The 26,830-nt window shown below is 36.5% G+C and overlaps 1 protein-coding gene across 2 annotated transcripts in view; it reads right to left on the bottom strand.

Annotated features, from left to right (window-relative positions):
* USP8 (ubiquitin specific peptidase 8) overlaps nucleotides 1–26,830 on the bottom strand; it is a 59,417-nt gene that overhangs the window by 16,163 nt on the left and 16,424 nt on the right. For both annotated transcript variants that reach the window (XM_082649711.1, XM_082649710.1), the window contains 8 exons: nucleotides 21,461–21,546; nucleotides 19,646–19,808; nucleotides 16,823–16,865; nucleotides 14,555–14,699; nucleotides 10,606–10,768; nucleotides 7,133–7,277; nucleotides 6,611–6,831; nucleotides 2,654–3,238 (listed from right to left, as the gene is read on the bottom strand). In XM_082649711.1, coding sequence (XP_082505837.1) covers nucleotides 2,654–3,238; nucleotides 6,611–6,831; nucleotides 7,133–7,277; nucleotides 10,606–10,768; nucleotides 14,555–14,699; nucleotides 16,823–16,865; nucleotides 19,646–19,808; nucleotides 21,461–21,546 — 1,551 coding nt within the window. The remainder of the gene's footprint in view (nucleotides 1–2,653; nucleotides 3,239–6,610; nucleotides 6,832–7,132; nucleotides 7,278–10,605; nucleotides 10,769–14,554; nucleotides 14,700–16,822; nucleotides 16,866–19,645; nucleotides 19,809–21,460; nucleotides 21,547–26,830) is intronic.

The following is a 26,830-nucleotide window of genomic DNA, read 5'->3' as shown; positions in this document are numbered from 1 at the left end:
TGAAAAGGCCACCTACTGAATGGGAGAAGATACTTGCAAATGATAATATCTGATAAGGGGTTAATATCCAAATTATACAAAGAACTCAGACAGCTCAACATCAAAGAAACAAAAAACCTGATTTAAAAATGGGCAGAGGATCTGAATAGACATTTTTCTGAAGAACACATACAGATGGCCAACAGGCATATGAAAAGATGCTCAACATCACCAGTCATCAGGGAAATGCAAATCAAAACCACAATGAGATATTACCTCACACCTGTCAAAATGGCTATTATCAAAAAGACCACAAATAACAAGTATTGGCGAGAACGTGGAGAAAAAGGAGCCTTACTACAACACTGTTGGTGGGAATGTAAATTGGTACAGTCACTATGAAAAACAGTATGAAGATTCCTTAAAAACTGAAAAATAGAACTACCATATGATCCAGCAATTCCACTCCTGGTTATTTATCCAAAGAAACCAAAACCAGTAATTAGAAAAGATATACGTACCCCTATATTCATTGCAGCATTATTTATAATAGCCAAGATATGGAAGCAACCCAGGTGCCCATTAGTCAGCCATTAAAAAAAAAAAAAGAATGAAATCTTGCCACTTGTGACAACATGGATGGACCTAGAGGGTAGCATGCTAAGTGAAATAAGTCAGCCCCAAAAAGATAAAATATTGTATGATTTCGCTTACATGTAGAAGCTAAAAAACAAATGAACAAACATAAAACAGAAACAGTTATAGATACAGAGAACAAACAGGTGGTTGCCATAGGGGAGGACAGTGTGGGGAGGAAAGAAATAGGTGAGGGAGATTAAGAGGTATAAACTTTCAGTTGCAAAATAAATGTCACAGGGATGAAATATATACAGTGTGGGGAATATAGTCAATAGCTATGTATCCTTGTATGGTGACATATCGTAACTAGACTTATTACGGTGATCATTTTGAAACGTATAGAAATACCAAATTGCTATGTTGTGTAACAGGAACTAACAGCGTTATAAATCATTTATACTTCAAAAACAAACAAACACATAGGAAAAAAGATCAGATTTGTGTTTATCGGAGGTGGGAGTAGGGGGAACTGGATGAAGGTAATTGTAAGGTACAAACTTCCAGTTATAAGGTAAGTAAGTACTGGGGATGTAATGTACGACATGACAAATATACTCAACACTGCTGTACATTACATATGAAAGATGTTAAGTAAGTAAATCCTAAGAGTTCTTATCACACAATTTTTTTTTTTACTGTTTCTTTAATTTTGTATCTCTATGAGATGATGGGTATTCATTAAATTTACTGTGATAATTATTTCATGATGTATGTAAGTCAAATCATTATGCTGTACATCTTAAACTTATACAGTGCTGTATGTCATTAATATCTCAATATAACTAGAAGGAAAAAAATAAAGTAGGATTAAAAAAACCCAAAACACTTATTTAGTTTAGTGTTCAAAAGGGAAAGGCATTGTTAATTGCGTAAGACAACAACAAGAGCAACAAAATAAAACAAAAAGGCAAAAAAGAAGCCCATGAAAAGCATACATGATATTATTAGGTTAAAAAAAAATCTCCAGGGGACTTCCCTGGTGGTCTAGTGGTTAGGATCTGGTGCTTTCACTGCTGTGGCCAGGTTCAATCTCTGGTCTGGGAACTGAGATCCTGAAAGCTGCACGGGGAAGCCAAAAAGAAAAAAGAAAAAAAAAAAATCTCCTCCAAAATTTTGAAAATCAATGTTGGGGAATAACCAAGGGCAGAAAAAGGCAACATTAATGGGGTTATTGCAAAGATTATTGACTACATGAATCAACAAACAAAATGACATAGACCTGACAAAAAAAACATTATACACAAAGATAAGTGTTGGTTCATTCAGATGTCACTGATTTTGGACATATTCTAAGCAGAGACAAACTTCATTATATAAATATTTGGCAGCAAATTCCTCCATTCGGAGATCGTATTATATTTCATTCTAGTCTTTTGATGATCATACATCAAGAATAAAAATAAAGAATGTAGAACTTCCCTGGTGGTGCAGTGGTTAAGAATCTGCCTGCCAATGCAAGGGACATGGGTTTAAGCCCTGGTCTGGGAAGATTCCACATGCCGTGGAGCAACTTAGCCCATGCGCCACAACTGCTGAGCCTGTGCTCTACAGCCCGTGAGCCACAACTACCGAGCCCATGCGCCACAACTACTGAAGCCCTTGCACCTAGAGCCCATGCTTCGCAACAAGAGAAGCCACCACAATGAGAAGCCCGAGCACTGCAACAAAGAGTAGCCCCTGCTCGCTGCAACTAGAGAAAAGCCCATGCGCAGCAACGAAGACCCAATGCAGCCAAAAATAAATAAATAAATTTAGTAAAATAAAATGAAGAACGTAGCTATTTATCTCAATTATCGAAAATATGTTGCATTTCATAGACACAAAAAGCAATTCCATTCCCAACCAATCAAATAACAGTAGGTAAGCAAATGTAGGTGGATCAGTACAAATCTATCATCTCCTAAGAAAATTACTTAAAATGCCTGCCCTGTTTATGGAATGCTACTGGTGTCATCTTTTTATATACATTTTATTATTTATTTATATACATTTTATTACACTTAGTTGGCAACTTGTACTGTTTGTTTCTGCTTACCTTGCCTGAACTGGAATCTCCTGCCACAGAGGCATGGGGCACATCTCCTGTTGACTTTTTCTGCACTTCTGGGGTTGGACACCTTTTCCCCCTATCTTCCACAGATTTCTTGGCATCAGTAGTTTCATGTTCACTTTTACTTTGTCTTTTTACTCCTGTTATTTCTCTGCCCTTCTTTGCTGAGGTTTCTTTATCTTCTTTCTTGGCCTGTTCACTTTCTTTCTTTTCCATTTGTTCTTTTGCTTTTTGTTCCTTCTCTGTGATTTCATTTTCTTCAGCTTCTTGTTTCTTCCTGTCTTTTTGTTCTTCTTCTTCTTTCCTCAGTTTCTCTTTCTGTTCCTCTTGCTGCCTTTCTCTAAGTTCTTTTTCTTGTTTGTTTTTCTCCATTAGAAGAGCAGTTTCTGCATGAATACGAGCTTTTTCTTCATCTGTTAACATGGCAGTTGGAAGGGGAAATACCGGTTTTGTGGACCGATCAGGAACAACTTTTCCATTCTGAGGAGACTGTTGCTCATGATCTGTAATTTCAGATTTTATTCTATGATCTTCAGGCAATTTGACTGCTGGTTTTTTAGTACGATCAATCTATATCAACAAAAACAGAGAAAAACATACTTTTGTCAAAATCCAGGAACATGGTAACCTCAGTTCTTGATATCAAGTTGTGATAAAAGAACCATCACTGTGTGGAGACAACATCTACCAAAACATCTACTTGTAAATTATCCAATGTCAAGATTTCTCAGAAGGCACTTGGCACTTACGTCCTCTTGATTCCACACTTTCAATACACTGATATGTTCTGTACATGAAGAGTTCACTCTAAAACATAAAACCCAGACCTGGGCATACCTAATGTTCCATTTCTACATAACCAACTGCCTACTCAATATCTTCATGTGAGTGTCTCACATATACCACAAACCTAAAACGGACAAAACAGAATTCATGATTTCGCCCCACAAACACATGGGTGTGACCACTATGCAAATAGTTGCTCAAACCAGAAAATTTATTTCTCCACACTGTTACAAGAGTAATCATTTTAAAGCACAAATCCAACCACCTACTTAAAACCTTATTTTAAATAGCCACTCACTGTACTTAGATTACATCTAAAATCCTTGCCATGCCTGTGTGGTCTCACTTCTGCCTATCTCCCCAGTCTTATCTCATACTACTTGTTACACCAGCCATACTTACCTCCCTCCACTTAATTCCTCAAAGATGCCATGCTCCTTCCCAACTCAGGTCTTTATACCAGCTATTCATCTAGATAATCCCCACCACAACATTAGATCTTGGCTTAAATATCTCTTCCTTAAACACTTCCCTGATCCCTAAGACTAGCCAAGTCCCCTGATATATGCCCTCATAATACCCTATTCTTTTCCCTCATAGTATTTACTGGGATTCTGATTAAATAACTATAATTGTCTGTTTAAAATCTTTCCTCCCTCTGAGCACATAAGCTCCAGGAGGGTAGAGATTGTGCCTGACACTTAGTAAATAAATGTTGCAGGGCAAATGAATAAAATATTCCATAACAACTTTCATAAGAGATAAGATACTAAAGACAAACTGAGTAATTATCTCAATTTAACAACATACTAACCATACAAAATTGTTAAAAGTGACCCTAACATCATTTCTTGAGAATGAAGTTTACTGAAACAAAAATGAGAATATCTGCCAGTAACAACCTGTGTAGTGTTCTTACAAAATGAACTATGTTTTTCCATTAGAAACACTACCATAGGAAGAAGGAATCATTCCTTTGCTCCTTACTTCTCTTTTTGCCTCTTCAGTAAAAATGAAACTATTCCCCGCCCCCTTTTCTAAATTTATTTGAGAATGAAGTGGAAGGACCACTATGAGAATGAGGTTAATAAAAGGTGAACAAGAACCAAAATAAATGTTTTCATCCATATTTTGGCAACAATCCATTTTCCACTCATATTAAAGGCATAGCTATGATCTTGTTACTTTCAAGTTTAAAATTCTTTTAAATGCTTTCCTTTCGCCTACAGGATAAAATTCCAAGAGATCCAAGTCTCTCCTGATGACTTCTGTCCACTTTTCCAATCTTATCTACTATCACACTCACCTGTCTCCAACTGAGAGCTGTGCCCAAGCATGTCAAAACTACTCACTGACCCCAGAACATGCTTTGTGCCTTCAGTCATACAATTTTCCACTTGTTTCTCAAATCCTATTCAATCCTTAAAACTCAGATAAAAATACTACCTCCTCCATGAAGACCCCCTGATGATACCCACTCTCAGTCAGAATTTCTCTCTTTGCTGTGTGCTCTAGTGACTATTAAAAACAGGATATTCTGCATTATGCTATGGTTGATTTTGTCCATGTCTCTCCTAAACATCAGACAGAATCCATGGGTGACCCATATTTGTAAACCTTCATATTTTGTTTCATATAGGAAATCCTCAAAATGTGTTTGATAAATTGTACATATCTCGGAAAGTCATGAAGGGATTAGGGTGCAAATAACATGTTGATTAAGTTGAAAGGAAGTGCAATATCATAAGCTCTTTTTAAAATTTCTTTTTTTTTTTTTTTTGGGCGTTACGTGGGCCTCTCACTGTTGTGGCCTCTCCCGTTGCAGAGCACAGGTTTCCGATGCGCAGGCTCAGCGGCCATGGCTCACGGGCCTAGCCGCTCCACGGCATGTGGGATCTTCCCGGACCAGGGCACGAACCCGTGTCCCCTGCATCGGCAGGCAGACTCTCAACCACTGCGCCACCAGGGAAGCCCTTTTTAAAATTTCTTAAATTTCCATTTTAAGAATAATTTATTCAAATACTATTTAGTCTTAAGATTTAATCAGAAATATTAAAAGCAGGCCATAAAAAATGAAGAAATGAACCACTTCATTTTACAACAAAAAAATGACTAATTTTCTGCTCCACAAACCAGATGTCATCCACTTCAAATGTGAAATACTATTTAAATATACCTGAGGAAAAAAAATTAAAAGTAAATGCTAAAAAATCTTGTTGGAAAACACACAGGAAAGAATCAGTTAACCTTCCTTTAAGTAAAATCTAATGAAGAGAAAGATGCTACAAGTTTTTTATTGTAACATCTTTTTTTAAAAAATAAATTTATTTATTTTATTTTTGGCTGCGTTGGGTCTTCGTTGCTACGTGCGCGCTTTCTCTAGTTGCGGTGAGTGGGGACTACTCTTCGTTGCGGTGCGCGGGCTTCTCATTGTGATGGCTTCTCTTGTTGGGAGCACAGGCTCTCGGCACGCGGGCTTCAGTAGTTGTGGCATGCGGGCTGAGTAGTTGTGGCTCGCGGGCTCTAGAGCACAGGCTCAGCAGTTGTGGTGCACGGGCTTAGTTGCTCCGTGACATGTGGGATCTTCCTGGACCAGGGCTCGAACCCGTGTCCCCTGCACTGGCAGGCAGATTCTTAATCACTGTGCCACCAGGAAAGCCCCCTATTGTAACATCTTTTATTTAAACTCTTTTAAATAATTATTGATAAAAAATGCCTGTTATTTATGTGTCAAATTCTAAGGAAATGGAACTAAAATACTATTTCAAAACCAAAATATTGACATCACATACCTATCATCTATAAGCCAAATTATTTGGGAAAATACTATGAATTAAATTATAATAAAAAACACCTGAAAGTGTTGTTCAACTTCACTGTGCTAATACTGTCTTTCATTAGTACTGCCTGTACTAAATGGACCCAGCTGGGTTTAAAATCCTTCCAATCAGTTATTCTAATATTGCTGTGGCAGTAAGACAATTACAATGAAATTTTTTTATAGCAAAAAAGGTACCAAAACATATAGATATTTCTCAATATTTTTCTTTCTAAAATACTGAAGGCATATATATGCTAGATACATATTTCTATACTATATATTTAATATAATATTAAAATAAAGAGACAAAAGTTAAAAGAAAATCAAGAACATACCTGTGGAACATTCTTTATAATAGGCACTGGCTGAATTATGGGTGAAACATCAGATTTAGAAGCAGCAATTGGTTCAACTGGAGTTGATATATTCAGTGGTCCCACTCTCTCATCTTGATTGTTTATCAATTCTGTGTTTTCACTGACTTCTGTAGGAGGTGTCATCTGGGCAGTAGGTTTAGAAGGAACTGATTCTTCCAGTGAGGGGTAAGTAAAATCCACTAAAATCCCCAAAAGAATAAAAATATTTTTAAAAGAAAAGCAAACCCCATAAACAGTACTTCATATCTCATGCATGTTATATGTGATAATTAAATGTAAACTAAGAGGTGACAGCCACAACAGCCTTAAAGAATTAATAAACATTAACTTCCAGGATGGGGACATCTTGTATTTTTATGCCTAAAAGCAAACTGCTACCTGACAGGACAAATGCACACACAACCAAAAACATTACCCTGAGAACATAAATAAAGTTTATTTTACCGAAGCAATTTTAAACAAAAATTTTCACATACATACATGAGACAGACACCTCTTCATTCTTGCCTCGTGGGGGTGGAGTGACTTTAGCATTTGTTGTATACTGTGGATAACAAAGGAGCCAATTTTCATAGCCTCCTTCTAAAACCAAAGGCTCATTGTGCAGGACAGTTTTACTTTCCCACTATAAAATAAGGAAATAGTATGTTTAACATGGAGGCAGCCTCTTGACAGCTAAAAACACAACAAAACTGAATATTAAAATTGCTCTTAAAAGATTCATCTTCTAAATGATTAAAAAAAAGAGAGCTGAATTCAAAATTCAGCATTAAGTGAAACAAATGGATAGATCAGGTTTTTAAAACCACACGAGTAATCCATGATCTTAGAAGAAAAATAGGAAAACAACTTAAAATACAATAAAAATCTTCTATAACCTCATCACCCAGAGATACCACTTTAACATTTTAGAGTTTATTTTTAGTTTTCTACATAGACATACTTCTTTTTAAATTTTATTTTTATAAAACAATGAAACTTATGCTGCTTTTCTCTTATATGAGCATCTGTTATTAATAAAGAACTGTCTCATCATCTGTAATGAACAAATATTGTATTTTATACAGACATACACACACACACGCCAAAACTGAATCAATCATTTGAACAATTATTATTTTTCCTATTTAATTATAAACAATGGTGAGATAAAAACTAAAGATCCTCATACATGTACATACCCAATCAACTCCATTAGGGAAAATCCCCACAAGTGGAGCTGCTAAGCCAAGGGTCATGAACATTTTAAGGCTTTTAATGTATATTGCTAATCTCTGAAATGATCTTTAAAAATATGTTTGTGTATTCTGTACAATAATTTCCTAGGAGAACTGTTGGCTTACAAGTTTGGTAGATGCCACCAAACTGCCCTTCAAAAAGACAATACCAATTTACACATTTACCAACAGTGTATGAGAATGCCCATTATAAGTCTTTATAATTTTTATCAAACTGGTGGACATAAAGTGGGTTGTTTTATTTTATTTTATTAATTAATTTATTTATTTTGGCTGTGTTGGATCTTCATTGCTGTGTGCCGGCTCTTCTCTAGTTGCGGCGAGCGGGGGCTACTCTTCATTGCGGTGCGCGGGCTTCTTATTGCGGTGGCTTCTCTTGTTGTGGAGCACAGGCTCTAGGTGCGTGGGATTCAGTAGTTGTGGCACGTGGGCTCAGTAGTTGTGGCTCGTGGGCTGTAGAGCACAGGCTCAGTAGTTGTGGCGCATGGGCTTAGTTGCTCTGCGGCATGTGTGATCTTCCCAGACCAGGGCTTGAACCTGTGTCCCCTACATTGGCAGGCAGATTCTTAACCACTGTGCCTCCAGGGAAGCCCAGGTTGTTTTCATTAGTACTTATTTGTGAAGCTGAACATATTTTCATGTTTATTAACCCTTTATAGTCTATGGCTTAACTAATCTCATCTTTTGCTCATTTTTCTATAGAATTTGCTATTTTCTTGGTAAACAGTGAATGTACTCTGAATATTAAAGAAAATAGGTCTTTGTCATATTTGTTACAAATATTTTCCCTTAATTGACTTTTTACTTTATTTGTGGTGTTTTTAACACCGTCAAAAATATTAGCCTCTTGGTTCAGGATCAAGGTAATAAAAACACTTATCAGGGGCTTCCCTGGTGGTGCAGTGGTTGAGAATCTGCCTGCTAATGCAGGGGACACGGGTTCGAGCTCTGGTCTGGGAAGATCCCACATGCCGCGGAGCAACTAGGCCCATGAGCCACAAGTACTGAGCCTGCGCGTCTGGAGCCTGTGCTCCACAGCGAGAGAGGCTGCGATAGTGAGAGGCCCGCGCACCGCGATGAAGAGTGGCCCCCCACTTGCCACAACTAGAGAAAACCCTTGCACAGAAATGAAGACCCAACACAGCCAAAAATAAATAAATAAATAAATAAATTTAAAAATAAAACAAAAAAAAACTTATCAATGCTTTTTCCTAGTAGTTCATTGTTTGAATCAACATATTTATACCTTTTACCCATTTGGAATCTAGTGTGGTCTAAGAAATAAGGTAGGGATCCCCTTTCTTTTACTTGCTGATTAGCCAGCTGTCCTCAAACCAGTTATTTCAATCCATCTTTTCCTCACTGATCTGTTATGTCATCTTTATCATACACTAAACTTTCAGGTAACTTTATGAAGCTGCCACTTTTTTAGGTCAAATCCCCTACACACGAACCTTCAAGTTGCGAACTTTCAAAGATATAAATGTGCATTCCATCAAAGTCAGGAATGAGTGAACTTGCATCTTGCCCTCCGTCTCCTATTGCTGACGATTCTTCTGCTCTCCCATCTCCCACCTCCTCTCCCTGCTCCAGTCAGTAACTCTTCTTGCCTGTTCACTCGATGCCAGCCCCTGTATGCCAGCTGTTGTGTTATACTACTGTACTTTTCAAGGTACTGTACTGTAAGATTAAAAATGTTTTATTTTTTTGTGTTTGTTTTTTATGTAATACTTGTGTGAAAAGTATTATAAACCTAATACAGTACAGTACTATATAGCCAATTGTATTAGTTGGGCACCTAGGCCAACTTTGTTGGACTTACAAACAAATTGGACTTACGAACACGCTCTTGGAACGGAACTCGTTCGTATGTAGGGGACTTAACTGTAGTTGAATATTGGCAATCTCACATGTTGACCTGTATCTGGGTATATTTCTAGATTCCTTACTTTGAAGCATGATTTGTTTCAAGGCTTTTAAGATTACTCTCCTGGAGGGCAATGTTCCATCAATTGACCCTCCTACCAGAAGACTGAGTTTTATACTTACCCATGCTCACCAGCATTCAGTGCTATTATTGTTTAATAATTTAACGAATTAAACCGAGTATTATTTTTTATCTTTGTTAATTTGATCATGAAAGTGGCATTTACTGTTTCAATCTGCATTTCTCTGATTACTAGTCAAGTTGACATTTTTATGTTTTTGTCACTTGCATATCTTCTTCTGTTCACGTCTATCTGTGTCCACTGCTTATTTCAACATTTTATCTTAAGTAATTTTCTTATTTATTTGCAAAAGCTCTTCAGATTTCAGGTGTTCTAAATCACTGCCATATTTGTTGCAAATATTTTTTTTTGTCTTCTGCCTTCAAATCTGGTACTTTTTTGCACACCTAAGTTTTTATTTTATTAAGTCAAATCTATCAATCTCTTTTTCCTTAGTGGCTTTTTCTTTGCCTTTATGTTTCATAACAAAAAATAACACTTTTTTCCAGACAATTTGTTTCGGAAAATTCGAATATCCTACTTTATAAAGATCAGTTTATTGTTATTGGGTAAGTCAAAACTGGTCTTTTAAATCTGAATTTTTAAAAGTCTACAACCAAAGCATGTAGGATCTTCATGTCCTTAAGATAATCAACTAGTCGACATACCTTTCTAACAACCAGAGAAGACTTGCAATTACAGTAAACTAACAAGGAAACTTGCTAACCTTGAAAAGTGCATCTTTCAGACTCCGCAGAGTTGTTCCAAGTTGTAAATCTTTTGCAGTACTAAACCAGTCAAGAAGTACCACATAATCCACACTCCCTCTCTTCTTCCACGTGTTTTTAGAATCATCTGGGAGGTTTGCTTCAATCCAACTAGCAGTGACTCTGAAATGTATTAACATTTGTATTGGGGCAAAAGTAGATGAGAGGTCCTAACATACTAATATAAGACACTGAGTTTTGTTCTTCAGTCTTTATCATACCATAGCAAACGTTTTTTTTGTCTGTTGTTTTTGTTTTTGTTTTTGGCCATGCTGCGGGGCTTATGGGATTTTAGTTCCCCGAACAGGGATCGAACCAGGGCCCTCATCAGTGACAGCTTGAAGTCCTAACCACTGGACTGCCAGGAAATTTCCCCATACCATAGCAAACTTTAAGACAGCTTCCTTTCTAAGGTCAGACTGTATGTTAAGATAGTATATAGCCTAAAGTGTTTAACACCTTTACCACTGCATAATATTGGAATATATTTTAGTAATTATTAAAGACTGAAATAAATAGACTCAGTTGACCCTTTATGTAAAAAAAAAAAGGGCCAAAAATGAAAACACAGGAAGTCATCTGAGTATGTCTCAGCCAAATATAAATAAATGGGGGGGGGCACGTGGGTAACACTGTTTATATTTCAGTTCTCTTATACCTATAGAGATAATTAATAGTTAACCAAATAACAAAATGCTTATTAACAAACACATACAGCATTTACTATGTGCCAGGTGCTATTCTAAATGTTTTATTCTCATTGACTCTCACTAGATCCTCACTACACTCCTATAAAACAGGCATTATTATCCTCATTTTACAGATGAGGAAACAGGCCCAAAGAGGTTAAGTAACCTACCCAAGGTTACAGTTGCCAAGTGGAGCCAGAATTCAAATTCAGGCAACCTGGCTCACCTCTATGCTCTTAGCTGTTGTGCTGTGCTGCCTTCTACATCATCACCTGTGAACAATACCAACTCTACACTAAAGCATGCTGTTCACGTTCTCCTTCACTCACACAAAAGCTTAAGTTCTTACCTAAAGGCCTTCCCATGGCCCAATGCATGGCCCCTCTCTCCAGTCCTATTACTTCAACTTCCTCATCACTAGTTACTAACTTACTCCCCCTTTCTCCACTCCACCCTTGGCTCCCTTGTAATTCCTGGTTTATGCAAGTATGCACCTGCCTAATTACCTCTGCTCCTACTGTCCCCTCTGTCTGGAACCCTCTTCCTTCAGATAACTGCATCACTCATTTCCCTCATCTCAAGATTAGCTCAGGAATAACTTCTCCATGAAGGCTTCATGGATTAAAAATTTCAATGCTCACCCCAACACACACACTTGACATAACCATCTCCATAGCACTTATCAACAGCAGATACACATTTTAAGATTTATTGCCGGGGCTTCCCTGGTGGCACAGTGGTTCAGAGTCCGCCTGCAGATGCAGGGGACACGAGTTCGTGCCCCAGTCCGGGAAGATCCCACATGCCGTGGAGCGGCTGGGCCCGTGAGCCATGGCCGCTGAGCCTGTGCGTCCGGAGCCTGTGCTCCGCAACAGGAGAGGCCACAACAGTGAGAGGCCCGCGTACCGTAAAAAATAAAAAAAATACTGTTTCGTAATAAGTCTCACTTGATATGTAGAGATTAGAAGGATGCTTGGTCAACAAAGAATGAGAAAAATTGAAACATGATATTCTTAAGGACAATTTCTGACACTACGGATATACTTGCCTAAATCACTCTGTCTAAAAACTCAACATTAGTATTCTGCAGAATACTAGTTTGGGAAACAATAATATCAGTCAGTACTCCCCAAACTTCAGTCTTTCATGTAACCCCTTCACAAGCTGCTGCAACTCTGCTCTACCTTGTCTACTGTGTAACGTTTTAATTTAATTATTTAACTGAAAGTAATCCTTTACTTAAATTTGTTTTAACAGGAAAATTTATATTCCTATATACATGGAAAATAGCATCATATCCAATAAATAAAGGATAATCCTAAAAGTAAATAAAACAGATCAGTAAATTATGCTATGTTCACATAATAGATCACCATATAGCAATGAGAATCAATAAATTACAACTACACACAATAATATACATGACTCTCATAACATAAGGTTGTGTACAAGAAGCCAGACATAAAAGACTTTAGACTGTATGGTTCCGTTTATATAAACTACAAAAACAAATCTATTCTGTTGGTGGTTCCCTTGGGTGGGTGGGGATAAGTGTAGCCACTGACAGGTGGCATAAGAGAGGCTTCTGCAATGATGGTAATGTTCTGTTTCTTGGTCCAGATGCTAGGTAAATGGATGCATTCAGTTTTTGAAAACTGACTGGGCTAAATACTGAGGATACGAGTGATTTTGTGTGTATATTATGCTGTATTAAAATTTTAAAACAGACAATGAAAAACTAGTAATATAGTATTCACCATCAGCTAGCTGAAGATACTGTTGCCTACAGTGAGCTCTGAGGCCTGCTCTCTGGTAAGAAAGGGATATTATCAAATACTAAAAAGGAATGCTAGCACCAAATTGAAATTTCTTTTAACTAATTCAGAAGGACTGAAACAGAAATTAAAAGGTAATAATTTTCTTGGTATTTCATCTTTTCATATTTCTTGGCAATTCATCTTCAATCTTCAACCTAAACTCATCTTGAGTTTCACATTAGTCAAATTCTCACATTTTGGGAAACAGTTAATAAAAGTCACCAGCTTTCTGTCAGTAAAGATTAGATCATCAAAGATTAATCATAACTTTCTCTTTTCAAATCCCAGAAATATATTCATACCTACTTGATTAGACTATGCACCCTCATCGCATTTTTTTTCCTTTTAAAATTTTTATTTTATTTAAAAAAAATTTCTTGTCTTTCTTTTTTTAATTTTTTGTTTTCCTTTCTAATCTCATTTTTAAATAGCATACTTACAAAGCACTTTATTCTTCAGGTCGAACATTCATAAGCCTCGGCAATATGCTAAAAACTATGCAAATTTTATTACTTAACTTTAAAAATGTATCTTTTTAAGGTTGCGTAAGTTAGTACTGGAATAGACCATAGATTTTAACTAATCCAGTCCCATAAACTAAGACCTAGAGAGGTTATATAATTTTTATAACACTCATAATAGTTGAAAATAGCCCTGGGCTGGAGTTTTAGCCCTATCGCTATTATGATAGTTTTTAATATACCATATATTCATGCAAGTAACTTTAAATTATTTAATAGGTTAAAGGCCTTCTTATCAAAAAAGAAAGAAAAAGGTATTTTTTTAGTAAGTCTTACTAATGCCAGGCACTGTGTTATCTGTGTGCATAAATAAAATTTGTCATTTAAACTTCTCAAAACTTCTGAGATAGGTACTATCATTATTCCCATTTCACAGATGGAAACATGGGCTTAGAGAGGTTAGGCCACTAGCTAGAAGTAATGTAGCTAATGAGAGACGGAGTTATATAGTCTAAATATAGTCTGATTTTAGAGCCTGTATTTTTTCTTAATCACTTAGCTATCCTGCTTCTTCTTCGAAAAAGTATTTGTGTAATCTTTTACCACAGATAATAGTATGGGGAATTTCAAAATAGGAAGCAATTCAAATAAAAAATAGCAGGAGAAATTAGTCAACAAACACCTGGGGAAAGAGGACACACAAGGGAGTTTCATTTCTCTTCTAGTAAGACTCCAAATGCCACAGATAAGAAAAAACAGCCAAACTGGAATGTCCTTTACAGTACCCTTCAGAAAGGGTAAGGTGTGCCACTAAGGAGTAAAGAATGAAAAGGTCCACAGGAAAAGAAAAGACTACTTTTATCACATTTAGCTTGGATGCTAAGTAGTAATATTTACTACTGTCCACAGTTTACCATTTTATCTAAATATACAGCGACCCACCCTGGACTGATGGCTTCTTCAGGAACACTGAGAGAATTTGAAATATGGGAATCCAGATAATCCTGCATTCTTCGAGCATCCATTATAATCAAGCTGATGTTTTTATCCATCCTCATTGTGTAAAGCTCCTTTGCTGTGATTGCTCCTTGGAATCGAGAGAGACAATATAAGTGACAAGAAACACCTAGTTCCGTGTGCTATTATATCACTAAATACAGGACAAGCATAGCTTTTCCTAGAAGTGTCATATACTTGTTATTCTGTCATATTATTTATTATCTTTTAAACTAATTTTAAATACAATTTATGTTTTTGACATTTATCAAAAAACTAGTTCAATGCTTTGTTTATAAAGACTTAAATACCAAAACTTGCTGGTGATGTTACAACTACATCTGGTGTGGGCTCTGCTGCTGTATAAAATAAATTAGTATGGGTGTCTCATGAAAATATTCTATTTTTAAAAATCAAGCTATTTGAGAAATGTCAACCAGAAGAAATACCTGTGGTTCAAAAGTTCTTGAAAGGCTCTAAATTCTTTTTTTAAAGTCTCCATGGGGTCTTATGGGGGCTATCTGAAAAACTTATAGGTTTCCTAGAATAATAAGCCAAAAGTTTGTTATCTGTGTTCCACATCTGGGGTTGGTAAACTATGGCCAGTTATTTTCACTGGAACACAGCTACACTCATTTGTTTACATATGGTCTATGGCTGCTTCCATGAAAGGACAACAGGGCCCCCCAAGCCTAAAATGTTTAATATCTAGCCCTTTAATATTTAGCCAAAATAAATATTCCCTATGTTGCTATTTTCCTCTTTCAGGTTCTACCACCTGAAGTGAAAGATTAAAAAGCACTAAAAGGAAGCTTAAATATGGAAAGAACTATTTCAGCAGTAAGCTGTACGAAGAACACAGTCACACCATCTCCTAAGCTAAAATACCCAGTTGCTAATAACCATCTTACTTCCCTTTCTAACCATCAAGATCATTCTGATAACAAAACAATCTAAAGCGGAGAACAAACCACCAAGACATGCAACACCTAAGCAGGGTGAGATACAAAGGAACATGTGGATGAAAACTAATCTTAGGGCTTCCCTGGTGGCACAGTGGTTAAGAATCCGCCTGTCAATGCAGGGGACACGGGTTCGAACCCTGGCCCGGGAAGATCCCACATACCGCGAAGCAACTAAGCCCGTGCGCCATAACTACTGAGCCTGCGCTCTAAAGCCTGCAAGCCACAACTACTGAGCCCACGTGCCACATCTACTGAAGCCCGTGTGCCTAAAGACCCTGCTCCGCAACAACAGAAGCCACCACAATGGGAAGCCCGCACGCTGCAACAAAGAGCAGCCCCTGCTCACCGCAACTAGAGAAAGCCGCACACAGCAACGAAGAACCAAAGCAGCCAAAAATAAATAAATAAAATAAATAAATGTATATATAAAAAAAACAACTAAGAATGAATTGATAACAGCTTTTAGGAAGGTACCTTACTACACTCACAGTTTTATTTTTTAAATTGTTGTATGGAAACATTTTAAATAGATAATTTTAGTGTTACATACAATTAATGTTTAAATTAAACCTTTTCTGAGAGAGGAAAACTTAGACAATTGCCTAATAAGTCTTGTTGTTTAGGTCACGTACTTGTTACCGGAGCATCAACACCACCTACGGATAACATCCAAATTACTGGTTTAGATTTTTTTTGAGGGGAGTGAAAAAGCCTTTAAATATTTTAAGTTTTCCACTTAAAGTCATAAGTACTAACAGCTACTTATATGCAGTTTACTGTGTTGTAAGAGTGTCACATATATTAACTCAGTCAATTCTCACAATAACACTATGAAATAGATGCGATTATTATTCCCACCTTACAGATGGCGAAACTAAAGTAGAAAGGTGAAGTAATAAGCTCAAGATGACATGCAAACTCAGAGGAGCCTGTATTCAAACCTAGGAAGTCTGACTTCTGAGAGTCCATGCTCTTAACCACTATGCTAAACTATATCTTGAAAAAAAGCAATGACAAGTACCAACTGTGGTTTTCATGTTTTCAAATGCACATTACCATAAATATTCCCCATGACATGTAAATACAGAATATAATATATTTTCATATTATTGTACAGGTTAGGAAAAATGATAAAGCTCATAAACTAAACACAATGCTAAGAATCTCACTGTGTAAAATCTGAAGCTTATTCTGATTAAGAGTTCTCAAAAATAGCCTAAAAGAACTCCCTCTTTCTGTGCACACTTACCTTTCTCTGTAGTCTCATTTTTTTCACTCTTTTCACCATTTATCTATTTCATAAGAAAAAAAAGTTTCAACTTTAATAGAAACACACATTTTTATAGAAAGAAAAAGTTCAACTTTAATACTTCTTTGAAACTGAAAGCCTTCTAGGAAATGAAATGTGCAGAGTACTGGCATTTTATAAAAATACAGATGAACAGTAATGGCATTAACAGATTACTCTGATAACTAAAATTAACTAGTAGCATATCACAATCATATGTCATTTTCTCCAGTGAAAGACCAAATATGATTTCAAAGCACAGATTATTAGAGAAATTTAGTATTTAACTTAACAAGAGAGCACTTCTTATAATGAAATAAAAATTCTGGTCAATCCCTTCAGTGTCCTCCATTACAGAATTAAAGGAAAATGAAGTGATACAAAGTTTTATAAATTTGCATTTCCTAACCAAGATAACATGCGATAATTCTCTAAGGTACTAACTCATTTCATAGATGGGAAAACTAAGGACCCCACTAGAACCTACTGATCAATTTCTACATCACTAAAAGTAAAAAAGAAAAGAAGTGTATATTATGTGCCTCCTAATATGATACAGTATGCAGTACACAGTATCACCTATGAAGCATTCTGGCCAAAAAACAAAAACTGAACCTCAATCTAATTAAGCTTTTAGATTGAACTTCCAGCCTACAGGAAATATAGGAGACAGAAGAACAAGTTAAGTGACATAAGGAGGAAGTAATCAGACAAACCTACAATGTGGCTGATTTTACAGAACTGATCCAGTAATAAAAAGCCAAATGCAGGAAATGAAAAATGAGAAGGAAACTCAATCAGAGAATGCTAGAGAGACTTAAGAGAAATTGCAACCAAAAGACAATGAGTGGACCCTGTTTGGATCCTGATTCAAACATACTGAGTCTGAAAAATCATTATGAGCAAGTGGGTAAAATATCTGAATAGACTGGGCTTTAGATTATATCGGGGAATTATTGTTAATTTTGTGAGGTGGGAAAATAGCACTGCGGTTATTAATAAAATGTTCCTTTTGGACTTCCCTGGTGGCACAGTGGTTAAGAATCTGCCTGCCAATGCAGGGGACACAGGTTCGAGCCCTTGTCCGGGAAGATCCCACATGCTGCGGAGCAACTAAGCCCACGTGCCATACCTACTAAGCCTGCGCTCTAGAGCCCGCAAGCCGCAACTACTGAAGCCCGTGCACCTAGAGCCCATGCTCCGCAACAAGAGAAGCCACTGCAATGAGAAGCACGCACACCACAAGGAAGAGTAGCAACTAGAGCTGCAACTAGAGAAAGCCCACACACAGCAACAAAGACCCAATGCAGCCAAAAATAAAATTTAAAAAAAAAAAAGCTTAAAAAAATGCTCCTTTCTTTGAGATGCATACTGAAGTATTTAGGGGTAAAATGATATATGTTGTCTGGAATTTGACTGAAGACGTGAGAGGTGCAGATAAAAAAACATGGCAAATGTTAGTTGATTACTGAAGCTGGGTGACAGGATTTAACTGTATTCTCTTTTCAACATAAAAAAGCTAAACAAGGGCTTCCCTGGTGGCGCAGTGGTTGGGAGTTCGCCTGCCGATGCAGGGGGCACGGGTTCGTGCCCCAGTCTAGGAAGATCCCACATGCCGCGGAGCAGCTAGGCCCGTGAGCCATGGCCGCTGAGCCTGCGCGTCCGGAGCCTGTGCTCCGCAACGCAACGGGAGAGGCCACAACAGTGAGAGGCCCGTGTACCGCAAAAACAAAACAAAACAAAAAAACGCGAAACAAAAAAAAAGGTAATGAAAGGTAGTTGGCCCTGCTGTTGGAAAAGCAACAAAATGAAGAATTTGCAAAGTCCCTTTCATACAGTTCTTTGGAATCTTGGTATTTTTTTATATCAGCCATTTGACCTATAAATGAACATGTCTCTAAGGCAGTACTATTAATCTTACATTATGAGCTCCTAAAATCAAAAGACCGATTTCTTCACTTCCTTCTACATAGTGCCTAGCCCAATGTCACAAGCAATTCAACTACTACTTAATGAAATCAGTGATAACCCACATACAAGTGATAGTTGAAAGCTACAAAATGCTTAAGAAAAATTAAATTGGAAAACTTTCCATGAATTTCAACAGTGCACAAGAAATTATATTTTAGAAAGAATAGTTTCTGAGGAGGTGAAGGGAGGGAGATACAGTGACAGCTAGCAGGTACAGGTTGAGTCATTAACAGTTTCTGGCAAACAAATTATGTAGCTGAAAAGACTACAAGTAGTCGCTGAACACATGGAACAAGAGGGAGAGAAAGAGGAAGGGGAAACAGGCAGAGAAAGGAGTAAAAAGCAAAGGGGAGAGAATGAGACGCCAGAAATAGAAAAAAAGTTTCACACCAAATAAATAGTGTACCAAATCTTTCCCTAATGTAAATTACATTTATTAGAAAGGAGAGACCTTAAAGATCATCTATTTCAAGATCTTAATTGGCCAAACTGAGTCCCAAAACAGTTAAGCAAGACTTGATATGGGACCAGAACTCAGATATACTGAATCACAGCCCAAATGCTCTTTCCACTGCTCCAGTCTATAGTGACTGCTAAAAACTAACAAATACACACAACATATTTCTTTAGAAGTTTCAAGAAAAACCTGGAATCAACTAAAGCTAGAATAATTAATTCAATTTCTAATAAAAACACATTAAATTTTATCCTTTTTGCCCAAAAGAATGATATAGTGGCATCTCAACTCTTCTTAAGCAAATCATCTGACAAAAAGAACCAGTCTTTTTACCTAGCAGAATAAATCTGAAATACCTTGTGGGCTTTGTCTTTGGCATCCAATACATTTTCCAAAGAACTTTTAGCTGATGTGCCACCATCCTCTCTTCCTGTTTCCTGCCTTTTCTGTTTCTGCAGCTGCTCTTTCTCCTGTCTGTCCTTTTCTTCAAGTTTTTTCCGAACTTCAGCTTCTTCATATCTAGTTGAAAAAAGAAGTCAGCATGTCTTTTATTGGCATGATGGTGGAAAGTAAAGGATTTCCAGTTGTATAAAGTTAATATCCTGCCACGAGGTATTTTATGGCTGCATTCTTTCTCCCTCCAGTTGAAATTCAACTCTGCCAGTGTTCCATTATAAATCACAACTCACAAATTTGTCCTCTGTAGATTTATTTCAAATGGCTCAAAAATCTTGAAAAGAAACTCTATGCTCTCAAGTTGAAGTTGTTCAATATTCTTTTTTGCTCTTTCTCTCCCACTAATTTCAACAATCCTAAAATCCTAAAATTAACTATAAAGCCCGATTTACTTATAAAATAGCTCAAAATACAAAAAAGTACAGACAATAAATAAGTGAAAGAACCTAAAGCCCCAAAGATAGAGGAGTAAAGAACATGATTATTGCTAGCAGTAGAATGATTAGGGAAAAATTAGGCAATCTAAGAGAGAACAGTTAATAATGGGTAACCCAAAGATTAGGAGAAATTCTATTCTACTTAGTTGATTAACTGGCTAAAGGAAAAAGAGAATAGTAATTCTAAATGACTTCATCCACCTTAACATATTCCAGCCCCAAGATTAGTAATTGTGGAAAGGACCAAGGAACACACTAGTTGAAAAAGATAATTTCTAAGTAAAGGCTATGATACATACAGGTATCTCTGCTTTTCAGACGTTTTCTTTATGCCACTTCGCTTTTACAAAAGACCTACATTAGTACTTGTTTTTACTAACCGAAAGAAATCTGAAGAGGATATTCACTCATGGAAAAAAGGTGAAAAATGAAAATAGCGTTTAGCAGTTGTTTTGCAGCCAGCTGTTAGAGAAGTAGCCACACCCTGATCAGAGAGTGGCACCGCCAAGCTCCTTCCCCAGGAATTACACAAGCATCTCAGCATCAAGCTGCCATAGCTTTGAACTGTGTCTGTGAGCATCTGTGCTTTATCTTGATTTATTTTGTGCATCTTGTAGCAAGACGTGTCCTGAGGTAGTTGCTTCTTTGCCTTACGCCATTTTGGCTTAGGTAAAGTTTCATAGGAACACTTTACTTTCAGATAGCAGGGGAAAACCTGTGTAACTATAGCAGTTAACTGATCCAAGTTTAAAAAAACTAGTGGAGTAAAAATAGTTCCCTTTTAATTTTGTTATTTAAAGAGTGACTAATGACTAAAAATTGAAACATACTGTTTTTAATTTCTAATTATTTTATAAGCCTGGTAAGTCAGTCATGACAAATACTAGAGTTAGATTTTTTTTTAAAATATGTTACTTCTGCAACCAGGCAAGTCAAAACTAACATTAAATACTTCATTCCCACAAGTCCAGTGTCCAGTAGCACATTATGACATGAAGCATATGAGAATATTATGTTTTTCTGAAGAATCCTGTCAGAAACTTAGAAAAAACTGGACCTGAGCTATAATCTAATAGACCAATGCTTATCTTAACAATGTATTAGTCTAAACATTTAAAAATTTTCAGTAAAGAACATTAATGGTAACACATGAATATAAGACTTCTTCTTAGGAATTGGGATTTATATGCATGGTCATATATAAATGGACAAATTCTAAACATAATTTTAATCTTCTAAATTTACATTCTTTTAAAGATTTCATAATAGTGTCTGTACCTGAGTTTAAGGCTTTCAGAGAGTCTCTCAGCTTCTTCAATAGCTTTTTTGATGTTTGCAGGTCCAAGTATTGAATGAAAGTAGTCCTAAAATTATAGGAAAACCATCTTACACTGTTAGTACTAGCCACTGTACATAGCACTAATGCTAAAAACACAAAATTATGGTGTTCATATAAACAAAAGTTTAGATAAAAATATTATGACTGAATGAAATATTTCTTAAAACTTTAAACCTACAAAAGTGTACAACTTATTCTCCAATTGTTTCAAAAATATTTTTTCATACTATTAGTACGTTAAAAAAAAAAAGCCGGTAGGTAATAATTTTCTTATTTGTAAGGCACCTTTACGAAGTGTAAATACTATTCTTATTGTTTTTTAATAAGTGCCAAAAAGCAAACCATATATGTTAGAAGCAAAATATATTTTCCTACTGTAAATATGTTACTTAGTTTTTTCTTTTAGTCTCAGAAGCAGTAAAGCAAATTCTGTATTGATCCACAGCATAGAATTTGTTTTGTTTTACTTGTTTTAAACTGAGATGTTTCCTTCCACCTGTATTTTATAATACCTACCTACCTCCCAACTGGAGTCAAATCACTTTAGACATAAAACAAGTTTTACACTTGAGGAAACCCTGAGTAACTAAAAATCAAATGGTAGAAAATAAATCAATAGTATGATCTACGTTAAAACACACACATACATACACAAAAGATTTAGCACATAATTTATTAACAAGCATAATGAATTGAAAAAAATAAATCACTTCCCTAAGGGGTCACTCATTAGATCCTGCAATCAGAGATAATTCCAAATCAAGTCTGGTTTAACATGACAGTAGTGCAGTGAGACTCAGCTAACTGACTAGTGGATCTAACTTGCCGCAACTTATCACTATGACTTTGCAAATAGAGCCTACTAACACAGTTTATCACAAATGATACTGTAATCAGAAGTTATAAAAAGAAAGGCCAGGAGGCCAGAAATATCCATCTCTGGCTGTTTGAGAGGCAGTTACGAAGAGCTGATAAGATAGATCTGTTGATAACAGTTATCCTATGTCTGTCTATCTAGCCTAAAAGTAGATCATGTTTTATTTGATTTTATTCTTCTAGATTAGAGATAAAATATATAAAAGGGCCATTCATTATGTAATTTTTAATAAAAGTATATAGTTTGTTCAATATTATATCAACTAAAAATTACAGTGGAAACTGTAATCACTTCCATTATCACAATGTCCTGACTTCTGATGCAATACTTTTTTAAGAGAAAACAAAATTAGCCATTACTGTAATATTTCTCTGACAAAAACAAAATACAAAGTAAAACCAAAAAACACTATGACTTTTTTTAAAATTAATTTTTATTGGAGTATGGTTGCTTTATATAACTTGTTTTATTAATTTTTTGACATGAACTCATTTAAAAGCCTAGCTTAACACTGCTGAAATGCTGAAAAAAATCATGTTTGGGCATGTCTGATACAAACTCCCAGAAGACACTCCCCTAATATTAATGAGGTTTCTTGTCAATAATTACCTCTCTCGGGGCTTCCCTGGTGGCGCAGTGGTTGAGAGTCTGCCTGCTAATGCAGGGGACACGGATTCGAGCCCTGGTCTGGGGGGATCCCGCGTGCCACGGAGCAACTGGGCCCGTGAGCCACAACTACTGAGCCTGCGCATCTGGAGCCTGTGCTCCGCAACAGGAGAGGCCACAACGGTGAGAGACCCGCGCACCGCGATGAAGAGTGGCCCCCACTTGCCACAACTGGAGAAAGCCCTCGCACAGAGACGAAGACGCAACGCAGCAAAAATAAATAAATTAAAAAAAAAAAAATTACCTCTCTCTGTGCTCTTAAAGGAACACAGTTGGAGTAAGTATAATTTTTTTCCAATTTTCAATAATATTGACAATTGGCAGAAAAAAAAAAAGTCCAATTCTTATACAACTAAAAACATTTGCTTCTTAGGTTTACTTAGTAGAACTTTCCTACTCCTGAACACACAAATTCAAGCAATTCTCATGATTTCCCAAACAAAATGGTTCACTAATAATATTTAGCATTAATTATCATGATTGCCATGGATATTTAAAAATATTCTAACTGTATCTAGACTTTGCTATACTAATATTTTCAATATATTTGCCTTCTCCCCCTTTTCAAATAACCCTGAAAAAATTGTTCATAAACTAATTTTTTCAATGAGTAAACAATAATGTAATGTGTTTTCTACTAGTGAGCTTGCTAAATTAACAAGTTTTATCTAAATCTTAGTGTAAAACAAGTGAAAAATGTAAGTTTCTGAAGAAGGCTGGTCACATTACATCCTGTCACTTCCTGATTTAAAGGGTAAAACCCAGAAAATATACAGTTACTAAATTTAACACTTCACATACTTAAAATGCACTGGAGACGTTAAGCTAAATAAAATAAAACAAAAAACAGTTCTAAGACAGAAGCAGATGTGGTACCCTAGACAGAGCAAATGGAAACAGTCCCTTTACTAATATCAGGAACTGAACATCTACAGCGTATGAAGTAACAGCCTGGGTTACTTGAGCCTTTGCAGGGAGCTTCCTAACCCGAACAACTCCTGCCACTTTCAACTAGATACTCTCTTTGGAAATGCAATAGATACTCTGTGGAAATGGAAAAATTTCTTACTGATTAAAATTTACTCCCAACCTTCTCAAGTTAAAAAAAAAAAAGGTAGCTACAAAACCACTCCCAATCTTGCCAAAGAAAAAAAAGTAACCAGTAAGTTAGAAAAATAAAGCAAAAATTAAATAAGTACATAAAAAATTGGCCCTACCACAACAGACAAAAAAGGAAACACCAAAACTTCCGAAGTTCTCCAAATTCGCAAATCTTTCAAAAATATTTATTTCAGTAAATACTTTTACACTTCTTTTTAAGCAGTATCTTTTTTTTTTTAATTTCTGACAGGGTTCAGATTTATGTTTTTTTTCAGATTTATGTTTTAATAAATAAAATATACATTTACAATAGTAATAAGCAGAATAATTGCCACCATTCATTCATTCACCCATTCAATATTTATAGAATACTTATAGTATGACAGGAATGATAATACAAGACTTATCTTCGATTCTTATAGCAACCCACCAAGGAGGTTCCCTTTAGAGATGAACGTACTGGGGGGCTCAGGAAAGATGAAGTAAGAGCCCAAAGTAAGAGAGCACATTCCCAACCCAGGTCTACTCTACCCCAGTCTGTGATGTTTTTGTCATGCCACCAGGGTCTTCCGGCACTGGGTTTCTCTTTATTATCTCATAAATAAGCCAAACTTTTATTTTTTTATTTTACTTTATTTTGTGGTACCTCTCCCGTTGCGGAGCACAGGCTCCAGACGCGCAGGCTCAGTAGCCATGGCTCACAGGCCCAGCCTCTCCACAGCATGTGGGATCTTCCCGGACCAGGGCACGAACCCGTGTCCCCTGCATCGGCAGGCAGACTCTCAACCACTATGCCACCAGGGAAGCCCTAAGCCAAACTTTTAGTTGTGGGTAGTCCTTCATATCCCATAGATCATGTATATAGCAGAGTAGCTTTTATTCAATTTTATGTTGGGCAGAAACAACATGACTCAAAGACTCTCTGAGTAAAATGACCACTACATCATTGTTGTTTTCTGAAACCTTCCAGTGGATTTAGGAAAAATATCAGTGATGACAGAAAGTATTAAACACATGAACCGTATCCTGGCTCTAAGCAGTATCTTTTTAACAGATACTGTAAAAACCATCAAAGAGTGAGCAAGACAAGCCTCTGTCTCTATCTGCAGATAAGTATGTCCAAGAATGTTCCAAGGGCAGGACCAACCCAGCCATTTGTAGACAGGAAGATGAATCTCCAAATGCAAGGAGCTACCTTTCCAAAGCTAGATCTAAAACCCCATAAAGATTATCAGCATAATTTTGCTGGTGAGAAGAAACACCAGCCATCATTTGTCACCATTAAATAAAACATTAAAGTTATCCCATAACCAACAACCGAAAGAAATTTTATTAGTCCCACTACTGTGGACAAAAAAAGGTTATTTCGAAGAATAAGATAACTTTTTTTTTTCACTTCTATAAGTCAATTTAAATGAGGCAGGAAGATCCCACATGCCGCCGAGCAACTAAACCTGTGCACCACAACTACTGAGCCTGCGCTCTAGAGCCCGTGATCCACAACTACTGAGCCCACACGCCACAACTCCTGAGCCTGCACTCTAGAGTGCATGCTCCGCAACGAGAAGCCACCACAATGAGAAGCCTGCACACTGCAATGAAGAGTAGCCTGCGCTCACCGCAACTAGAGAAAGCCCATGCACAGCAACGAAGACCCAACGCAGCCAAAAATAAATAAATAAAACAAATTAAAAAAAAATTTTAATGAGGCAAGACAATTCTGCCAAAAGTGAACTAAATAAAAATCTCAATATTAACTCAAGAATGGCTTGTCTTGGACTTCCCCGGCAGTCCAGCGGTTAAGACTCCATACACACTTCCAACGCAGTGGGCATGGGTTTGATCCCTGGTCAGGGAACTAAGATCCCACATGCCACATGCTGTGGCCAAAAAAATAAAATGACTTGTCTACCAGGAAAGAAATCTATAAGCAGTATTTTGCTATTATTCTCTAGTAGCAAGATCATTCCTAGGTAAAGGTGGAAACACCAACACAATATTCTTCCCATTTCTTTAACCCACTCTCTATTTTCTTCTTTTGTCTGTTTCTGGTGTAATAAAAATGCAACCTCTTCTCTAGCAACACTTGTCCTAGTCATCAGTTCTCTCTACCCATTTATACCTCTCCCATACTCCCTCCCTCCTCACACTTCAGCAAATTGGAAGAAAGGCACCTGGCTCAAAAGACTAAAAGCAAAAAATAATAAATAAATAGATAAAAATGAATATCTAAATTAAATAAATTAATCAACATTAATGTTGCAAACTGAGATCTTTAATATGGCTATAGTGTCAATTAAATATAAAAAGCTGTCACATAAAAACAAGTGACTAAACCTTGACCCTTGAAAAAGTACAACTATAGTCATATTTTTCTTATTGAATGCATGAGTAAACTGAATCCTTCTATTTGACCTGGCAGTGATTTATTACAACAGAAGATTAATCATGAGTCTGTATGTTGCTATAAACCTGTACCAATCCACAGCAAATTAAGTATGTGTATATAGTGTGAGTGTAACCATACATATACACATATATTGCAAATAATGAAACAAAATCTTTAGTTTGCTTTTTCTATCTGCAGAAGTTTGAACTTGCTGCTACACAATATCTAAATTTCAGTATTAGTTAAAAATTTTAGAGATCAATAGCTCCACTGTGT

Source organism: Grampus griseus, assembly GCF_964374135.1.
Source record: "Grampus griseus genome assembly, chromosome: 2".
Taxonomy (NCBI): domain Eukaryota; kingdom Metazoa; phylum Chordata; class Mammalia; order Artiodactyla; family Delphinidae; genus Grampus; species Grampus griseus.
Note: the sequence above shows the minus strand (reverse complement) of the source record. Positions and strands in the feature narration are given on the sequence as shown.